At 38.4% G+C, this 9857-nt stretch overlaps 1 protein-coding gene across 1 annotated transcript; it reads left to right on the forward strand.

Annotated features, from left to right (window-relative positions):
- The first annotated feature begins 467 nt into the window (after positions 1 to 467).
- Positions 468 to 9819, forward strand: LOC137979722 (proteasome subunit alpha type-6-like). Its single transcript, XM_068827043.1, has 7 exons — positions 468 to 626; positions 694 to 788; positions 4382 to 4463; positions 5100 to 5255; positions 8504 to 8682; positions 9238 to 9332; positions 9710 to 9819. The coding sequence occupies exons 1-7, from the start codon at positions 551 to 553 to the stop codon at positions 9765 to 9767; spliced, it is 741 nt and encodes a 246-aa protein (XP_068683144.1). The 5' UTR covers positions 468 to 550; the 3' UTR covers positions 9768 to 9819.
- Positions 9820 to 9857: the final 38 nt, after the last annotated feature.

Below are 9857 nucleotides of genomic sequence, written 5' to 3' on the forward strand. Positions count from 1 at the left end.
TCTGGCTCGTAAGCAGAGACTTTACCTTTACCCATAACACGCGAAACTAAAATAGAACCTGATCGCAGGTACAGGTTCCAGACCCAGCTGTATTAAAAACTGTTTCGGCAAGGTATTCCTTGTCGTCAGAGAGATTTATATCCCTTTCTCTGAGGTACTTCTTTAATTCTTTAACCTTAAATTTTCTTAAATTTTCTTAAGAGATGCTCCACACTTCCACAACCTCCCACAATTCGCCCCAGTCACACGGCGGCCATATTGTCCCGGGAGACCAAAAGAGCTTTGTTTTACCACGCCAAGCCTCGCAGTGGAAACCTTGGTGGTGAGGCTTGGCGTGGTAAAACAAAGCTTTCTTGGTCTCCCGGGACAATATGGCCGCCGTGTGACAAGGGCGAATGTAGATCCATGTCGATCCATGTAGCATCGAAGGCGAACTATGCAGCCGCCCTATTCCAAACGAACCTGAGGGGACTGGTACTCAGTTGACCAATGCCAGCGTTCATTTCATAACGCTTTCGTCATATATACAGTACTTGGTGGTACTCTCAAGATGTCGCGAGGAACAAGTGCTGGTTTTGATCGTCATATTACAATTTTTTCCCCAGAAGGGCGGTTATATCAAGTCGGTAAGTTCTTTGCACTGTAATTGTTTGATTGACTTTCTTGGCAACAATTTTTTTGTTTGTTAAACAGAGTATGCTTTTAAAGCCATAAACCAAGGCGGATTGACATCAATTGGTCTTCGTGGGGCTGACTCAGCAGTGGTTGTTACTCAAAAGAAAGTACCGGTAAGTCTCCATTGAGAAAGATAGTTAACTCTAAAACGTCTTCAAATTAACACACTTCGATCGAGGATGATGTATACTCCTCCAGAAGAAAGCGAAGGATTATCATGTAAGTTTTCCTTCAAATTGTTGCATTTCCTTTGCAAACTGACGGGTCTGGCCGGCCAGTCTTGACCAAAGGAAAGCGCCCTTACACTGTAACATTCGACATTTAAAACGTAGTGAAATTGATGTTGATAAGAAAATTCGCCCACGATCCATTGTACATGTATCATTTGTACCAAATCATCTGAAGACTTCTAAACAATGTACACTAACATCACCTATTAGTTTAATTTAAGAATGATCCTTTTCAAAGTTAGTCCTTCCAAGTGTCAGGTGTGGCCGGACAGTTCTGTCAAATGGAAAAGCGCCCTAAGTGTAATATAAAGTCAACAACTTCAACAAGTACCTTCATCTGAGCTCATAATCAAACAATAGCCTCCAAAGGTCGAGAAAATTAAATTAAATTAAAATGCACTACACTGGTTTCACAAAATAACCATAGGGACTACAATCATGGACAAAAGTGTTGGGAAGGTAACTTCATTTTACAGATACCCCCCTCCCCCTTTTCAATGTTGGATTTTCCAGGGGAAAAAATGATGACTTTTCTTACCTGAAGAACTCCAACATTGAATATGGCGGAGGGGGGCCACAAGAGCATGGTATTTCCCAAATACTTCAGGCAATAGTTAGAAAAATCGAATTAGGTGTGAAGTGAGCTGATGCCCCGCAACCTTCCCAACAACTTTTGACCATTATTGTCTGAAAAAGGTCGAAGCGCAATAAATGTGATTTTATACACGTGGTTTAATTCAGAAACTCTAAGAAGTGGCAAAATATTGGCATTTCGATGTGTTTCGTTCAAGTTATTGCTGAAATCAAGCTCAAATAACATCTTCATATTTTTTTTTTGGTAATCTCGCAAATAGTAACGTGGGATGTTTACGAAATGAATAAGAATAATTCCCGGTGAGCTGTACCGTGTATCTATTTGCTGTTGTTAGATATGCAATATTTTCCATAAATACGCGATAGATTTTGCTAGGGTAGGTCGTAAGTGGCTTTTCATATAAATTAAACCCTGTGTGTAGCCTCGAGGATCAGGTTACAGTCATTTTGTCAATGCTACACAGTTCTCCTCAACAGTACTCCATACATTCCGAGGAAAATGTCGCTATTTTGTTCATCTTTGGGTTCAACTAAGCGCTTAGTAATGACCATTGTAATCCAAACTTTGTTTTTCATAGGATTGCAGACTGTAAAGTTTGGTTTTAAACACTATTTAGGCAGTACTCCATTGAACGAATATAAATAAGAACTTATTATTCAATTAATCTTTTACGTTCCTGCAATAGAAGGGACTACTGTTCAAAATGAAGGAATTTCTTTATTCCAAGGGACAAATTCACAATCAGTTACTTTGCAGTATTAAATTCTATCCATAACCATTCAAGTTGTATCGAAACGTACCGCACTGGCCTCGAAAATTCCCACATACTTGTGGAGTACCGTGTGGAGTACTGTGTGAAACACTGTTTTGTAGTCATTTATTAACATATGGTAAGAAGATGAATTAACAAGATGTAAATTTTTACGCGGCATGACATACAAATGCAACATTTCTTGTTCATATTGATTATTAACGTTTTATACTTTGCTTCTTGTGATGTCAAACTCTAAGGAACTTCATATTCACGAAATGCCAAGAATTTAGAGCCTTTCATATGTAACTTTAAAGTGTTATCGAGAAATCATACGCATGCAAGTGTTCATTATACATCAATAGGTCGCCATTCACTCTTGCTACATGTTTCATAGTAGTGGGACAACTACTTCATGGTGTTGGGCTAGTGGCTTTAACATTCCACTAGCCTGAGGACAAGTTTGTCTGAATTTTAGTGCATTTTAACTTGGATGTATTTGCCAGGTAAACATAGCACTTGGCAGTTTAAAAATTGGAAAAAGTGCAATTAAAAAATAATTGCTGAAAGGCTGTTTTCTCAGACTCCCAAGCATTTAACTTAGTCTAATTTGGATCTTGCTATGCTTAAAACTTGAATAAGTGCAAATAATTTTCCAGTTTTAAAATAAGTGCTAAGACTTTACAGTGAGGACACTCGAACCATGAACACTTGATATTTTTTTGTACATTTTTTTAGTGACTATAGAATGTGGGCTCGTCCTTTTGACAAGAGTATTTAATGTTTTTACACTTTCAAAATGCTATACATGCAACACTATACATCATAAGAAGACCCTTAATTTCTTCGTTGTCGAAAAAAACAATGTACACAAAAATGTCAAGTGTTCACGGTTCAAGTGTCCTTACTGTAAAGTAGTTAGGCCCAAATGAGTAAATTACATGATCATGTGCAACCTGAAAGGGCCTATTACCTCAACAAATTTTTACATTTAAATTTTTGAAATGTGCCTAATGAAGATGCACAATGATTTTGGTAAGAATCAGAAATGGAACCCCTAAATAATTATTTTGCCCAAAAAAATTAATACATGCAGTAAATGTCACTTAAGTGTCCTATATTTACTGCATAGGTACATCGATCATTTCTTCTGAAACCTTGCAAAATTGATTTAAACACATTATTTTTGGTTACTATTTTACCAATAATAATAACTATTTATTACCAAATCACCAATGGTTTAAATTTTTGCATTCGTAGTTGGACTTCTAATATCTTGAGGTAACCATGAGGCTTGGGTTTTTAGTAAGGGAGCATTTAACCTACGTTACCACACAGTAATTCTCTAATAAAGAAGCAAAAGTCCCTTTTACAATAGTGCAACTTGATAATTTAGCTTAAAGAAAAGTAAGTATGGTATGTTATAAGTATTTCCTTACAACATTTTTCGCAAACAAGCATGGCACTCTGCAAACTGACAGTAGTAACCATTATCTTTCTGAACAGGTGCAGCTGCAATCTCAACCAACAATTTAAATTAAGCAGATCAAAAAAAATTAACATTGTTTCTTTTCAGTAAGGGTTGTAATCTGTTTGGATTTGACAAAATGGGTAACCCTATCAAACTTACATACTGAAAAGGAAAAGCACAGCAAGGAAAATTTCATCATTTTCTCTTTTTGCAACTATTGCAACTGTACAGCTTGACCCAGTTGTTTGACGGGTTATGTGTATAGTGCTCTCCTTTGATTAAATTATTGCTATGCAATGAAATCTCAACTTTGAGAGCCCATTTCAACAAATTAATGAGTGGTAAGTGGTATCCCATTTTAGCAACTAAGGCCTGCACTTTGTCTCAAACCTATCTAACTCTATTCTAACTCTTCAGTAATCCCTTTCGAAGATCAGTTTTGGTGAGGTGCTGACTAAAGCAAATTCCCTTTATCCTGGAATATGTTTACAGTTTATGTAAAACAAGGCAGTTCAAAACATATCCCTCTAGTGTTCATGTACACTGCCTGCATGTATTCTGTGAAGAGCATTATTAAAAATTATCTGAAGATAAAAGGCAAAAGTGGTATTATTGTAGATGGTGGATTTATTACATAATATTATGATTTTGGTTCTTAGGATAAACTCCTAGATTCCAACTCCATGACTCACCTCTTTGAATTGTCAGACAGAATTGGCTGTGTCATGACTGGCTTAATAGGTGAGATGACAAATTATATGTACATGTACAATACTAAAACTGGGTTGAGTAGCATCCATACATTGTATTGTTGGTACGTGTCAAGTCACTTTGGTGCGTTTTCACTATTTCTGTTCCATGGCCTAGAAGTCATTGGGCGAATTTATACTGGAGACAACAACTCGTCTGCAATACGTCTAAATATAAATCTGGGCCCGGTTCCTCGAAAGCCGATTAAGTTAATCCAGGATTAGCGTAAACTTTTGTTTCACGTTTTCAACTTTTTGGTGAAAGTTTCTTTTGCTTATTTTTGTTTTTCAAGATTGACGTCTTCTCATGTAAAGTTCTGCCAAAAATCTGGGTTGAAGAGCATTTGGGAGTAGAGAAATAAACTGCTTGGTTAATTTTTAATCTTAGATTAGCGGTAATCGGCTTTCGAGGAACCGGGCCCCGGTGTTTAGACGAATTATGGCGCAAAATTCGTCTGATTCGTGTGTCAGCAGGTCTTACGCACCATGATGCTAATTTTCATGCAGTTTATCGTGTTGTAATGAGCATATTTTGGAGAATGACAGTGAACACCTGGTGAAACAGTAGTGTGTGCTGCCATTCTATGTTTGCCTCGAAAATAATCAACATTTTTTCTTTATACGACAGCTGATGCCCGTTCGCAGGTTCAGAGGGCTAGATATGAGGCAGCAAACTGGAAATATAAATATGGTTATGAAATTCCAATTGACATGCTGTGTAAAAGAATCGCTGATATCTCACAAGTGTACACTCAGAATGCTGAAATGAGACCTCTGGGATGTAGTAAGTTTAAACCATTTATTGGCCCGTGACTCGCGGATATTTCACGTAACTTTTTTTACAATAGAGAGGTTAAGCCGCTGATGATGACGTTTACGGCTAACGGGAAACGGCAGGCCGGCCTACTTGTCATAAAAGCATGAAAATTCCGTCATTTTAACTTGTCTCGTTCCTTTAAGAACTTGCTTGATTTCTGGAGCTAACAGGACAGAAATGAGCTAATATCAAGTAGCGTTCTTAGACTTTTGGCAAAATCTAGTTTCACTCACCACGTTTGCCGTTTGACGTAACCGTCATGCTTAACCTCTGTATTATTTATTACCCTTACAGTTCTAAATTTATACAAATTATTTGTTTTGAAGAGTGCAATTTTTTCCACGTTTATTAAAGCGCAGAATGTGCCTGATATGCAAATTAATTTCTGACGTTTGACGGAAGATTTGGGTAGAAATTTTGCTGTCGATGGAATCCACTCGTATCAAAGTGCTATTTATCCCTACAGTACTACCCTACGAGCAGAGTCTCTTTCGATTTTCCTAGATAAGTCGGGAAGAGGAAAGTAGACTCTGCTCGCCGCCTCGAATTTCTTTGATTTGCCGCTCATCCAAAGAATTGGATGAGTCAGTCCAGTTTCGACTTGTCAAACCTGTTTTTTTAATTTTTGCGCATGATCAATCGTCACGCGTCATCAATATTTTGAAATTTACGACGGCGTGGCAATTTTAACTGTTAGAATTCCCATGAGTTTTTCCTATGTGTGTCGGTTACAGAAACTTGTGTGACAGAAACCTATAAATTTTTCAGTAAAAAAATGAAATGGCATTTTAAGAGTATGGACTATCTTGAGTTTCCAATGAAATGATTCCTTGATTGTCGTGTGTTTGCCAGAGTTGTTGGAAAATATCCCGACTGTTTGTTTTCGTTTTGTGCTTTTGTGGCTACAGGTCACGCATGACTGACACCGAATACATTTAAACTTTTAACGCATTCTCAATGCGAAATGTGGAGGCTGCGAGTAGAGTCTACTTTCCTCTTCCCGACTTATCTAGGAAGATTGAAAGAGACTCTGCTCGCAGGGTATACAGTACCAGCTCTGGTTGTATATTTTAGACTATATTTTAAGCCAAGGTTTTCTTTAAGGTTTTAGGTAGGCGGAGTTTTTTGCAAAGTAGACGGTTGTGGGTCCGGAGGACCCATACGATGGGCTTTAGCCCATCGCTTCTAGGGGGGTCCGGGGGCATGCTCCCCCGGAAAATTTTTGAAAACTGAATGCCGGAAAATGCATTTCCTGGCATTTTGGGCCATGAAACTCAGAAATTAGAGGGATGAATCAAGCTGCAATTATACTATGAAAACCATGTTACTCAAAGAAAGACGAAGCGACATTTCAATAATACAACCCTATAAACAAAAAGTGGAGTGATATTTTTTGTATCTTTTTGGTGGTTTTGCTGGAGCTAACGAGCCTGGCAAATATTGCCACTTGACAACTTGTAAACATGGCACATACTTGAAGGACTAGACCAGCAAAGGCTGATTGGTTGTTAAATAAAGAAGGTGATTGGAGGATACTAATTGGGCAATGGCGTAAAGGGTGTTTCGATCCTGTTGTGGTGTGAAGATGACACACATTCGTTCCATTGTGTAATTAGCGGGAAAATATGCTTGCGGAACTTATTTGTAGTAATTTCGAAAATTGAAAATCACTCGAGCGGTTTAAGAGTGGTGTAGTTTTTTTTCCGAAGAGTTTAGGAGTTCCGTAAAGCAGTAAGAGTTGATCAAGAGTGACGTTGGATAAAGATCCGTTGTCATGTTGAAGCGTAGAGATGCCCTCGAGAGGACGAGCACTTACGCGGACAAATAGGATTTAACTCCGAGGAGCGTTACGTTCAAGTGTTTAAATAAAGTCTACGAGTCCTCAGCTTCTACGTTCGCTATAAATGATCAACTGAAAGATTCGAAGTGAAAACGAAGGAGCGGTTAGTGAATGATCAGGGGCTAGTTTTGTTTCCTCAGTTGAGTTGTGGTAAGAGATGCGTGAACGCAGGCTGAGCGTGTTGCTAGCAGAACATCATATGTAAATTTCCTTCTGGTTAGAGAACAAACCTTTTGAAAGTGCTTCTTTGTTTACAAGTTTTTTTATGATTGCGGCGTGATTAAAGGAAGTTTTGCGCGGACTAAAACGTCCTTGAGTGATTTTTTCTTCCTGTAAGATACAATCGGTGGCTGTTTAAAGATATCGAAATCCAATATGGCGGACAACAAATCATATTCTTCCTACTTTCCCGCCACCGCAGCAAGATTTTTTTCAAAACGAAAGTCTCAAGCATAACGTTTTTAAAGTGCCCTTGAGTCAGAAGTCTTTTATGTGTTTTTAGAAAAGATAGACACTGCAAATTTTTATTTTTATTGAGCCCAAGTAGTTTAGACCTCATAAACATCATCTCCTCTACATGCCTTGACTCTTCAAACAATGAAAGTAGCCGGCGAAACCTGACAGAGAAGCCGGCGAACTTCGCCGGCTGCCGGCTCTTATATACAACCCTGTTTTAAGCAGGTTATTAGTTATTCTGTCATTGTCGATTGTCGCTTTTCAAGGCAAAAAGTTGCTTCAATTTTAGTGCTAAGTACTGTTATACATGTAAGTTTGCAGTCTTTAGGTGTTTTGTCGTTTTTTCTTACTTGAATGGTATGTTACAGCCAAAGCCATTGGCTGTTAATAGCCCGTCAGAGGAGTTTATGCTGTTAGCTGATTCCCTAGATTCCCTGCCAACGATGCATTTGTTCAGTTGGCCTGCGCCGACCTTTCTTCCCTGCCAGCTTGTTCTCTGAATGCCGTGCCTTATTTGCGGTTCCTCATTCAAGTCTGCCGTCTCAGTACCCTAAGGCCAGTATTGACTGGACTCAGTCTGGCTGGAGAATGTCGCATTAGTGATCATTCCATATTGCTTGAGACTCAGAAGTCCTGTTTAATAAACAAGCAGGAGTGTTAAAAACCACGGAGCGAAGCGGTTGTTGGCCTTTGCAGCGTTTCAGCATTTTCACGAGCTCATTAAACTAAGGATATGGGACATTTCTTTGAGACATAATTATACTCTCGTTTTCATTTTCTAAACTGATAAGTACAGAGAATGGGCTTAAGACGCTATCCCATAACCTGTCCGGTTGTCATGTTAACGCAATATTTCAGGTCAAGATGTATAGTTTTAAGAGAGGGCTAGGATTAAGATTGTTTTTTGTTTTTTTGTCAGGCATGATTCTCATTGGCATCGATGAAGAAAAAGGGCCACAGTTGTATAAAACAGATCCAGCCGGGTATTACTGCGGATTTAAAGGGTGCAGTGTTGGAATAAAACAAACGGAAGCTAATAGCTTTCTTGAGAAGAAAATCAAGAAGAAACATGCATGGACACAAAGTGAAACAATTGAGGTAAACGGAAGTTCTTTCCTGTCCACATGTAATTTGGAAAAAAGTGCTCCTCACTAATTTTTAAGCCCGCAAGACCCTTAAGTTCAAGGCGGATTTATTTTTGTGTTAACGGCCCGAAAGTGCGCCGCTCAAATCAAAATGACGGATTTCTCTGCGTTTTTGGCAGTAGAAAGCAAGACTATCGAAAGACTACGTTTTTCGTTGTTCGGCTGATCGCAAATTGTGAGGGATTCGTATATTGCTGGAGAATTTATTTATACACTACGGTCATGCCCTTAGAAAATCCTCAGGCACCTTTATTAAAGCTTGTTTGTGGGCACCTTTAACTATTTCTTCACATTGTTTTTCCCCTTGTCTTGCGAACTGAAGACGTCCAGCACTGTCATTGATTTCCAGTTGATTTAGGAGATCTTTATATTGACAATTCCCGTGTTTTTAAAATATAACAACAGTCATTTTGATTTATAACGTTCTTGTACGACATCGTTTGCAGTTGCAGTTTCATTTCCTTTTATTGGTGAGAGGTTGGGGTTTTTTTCTGATTTGTGTCTACAGATTGCCATTAGTTGTTTGTCATCAGTACTGTCTGCAGACTTTAAACCATCCGAATTAGAAGTTGGTGTTGTTTCAACTGATAACCCAGTCTTCAAGTAAGAACCTAGTGGTTTTTTAATGTATTGGAGAGTCGAGAGGAACAATCTTTGTACAGTGAAAGTGATTTCTTTACCGTGTAGCCACCTTGATACTTGTGGTTTCCCACAAAAACACGCGTTTCTTTTACAAGTGAGCCTGAATTTCCAAACTATTTCACGTTCTACTCACAATAAATCTAACTAGTTAATACCCGAAGGGTCAGTTTACAGGTCATAACTGCCGAAATGGACAACAGTAAAGTAATTTCTTCGTGTGTCGTAACATATGGTGTGCTATTTATTACCTTCTTTCACAGCAATGATGTATTTTGAATTTATATTGTAATATGCAAGTCAATAATACCCTTTCACATGGTAATTTCATTTTGTTTTAGGAAGCTTACTGAGGCCGAAGTTGATGTTCATTTGGTGTCTATCGCCGAACGTGACTGAAGATTTTACTGACTTGTGAGACTGCGCTAAAATAAAACACTCTTGATTCTTACAGGGATAGTGTCGACTAGTGCTAGTGTCTTCCCTACG

Source organism: Montipora foliosa, chromosome 12 (assembly GCF_036669935.1).
Source record: "Montipora foliosa isolate CH-2021 chromosome 12, ASM3666993v2, whole genome shotgun sequence".
In the NCBI taxonomy this organism is placed as follows: domain Eukaryota; kingdom Metazoa; phylum Cnidaria; class Anthozoa; order Scleractinia; family Acroporidae; genus Montipora; species Montipora foliosa.

Bases quoted from the DNA above. Each gene is read 5' to 3' on its own strand.
- LOC137979722 (XM_068827043.1), top strand. From the start codon at position 551: ATGTCGCGAGGAACAAGTGCTGGTTTTGATCGTCATATTACAATTTTT. The intron at 8,683-9,237 runs GTAAACGGAAGT...TTGTGTCTACAG, and splicing joins CACAAAGTGAAACAATTGAG to ATTGCCATTAGTTGTTTGTC. The intron at 9,333-9,709 runs GTAAGAACCTAG...ATTTTGTTTTAG, and splicing joins ACTGATAACCCAGTCTTCAA to GAAGCTTACTGAGGCCGAAG.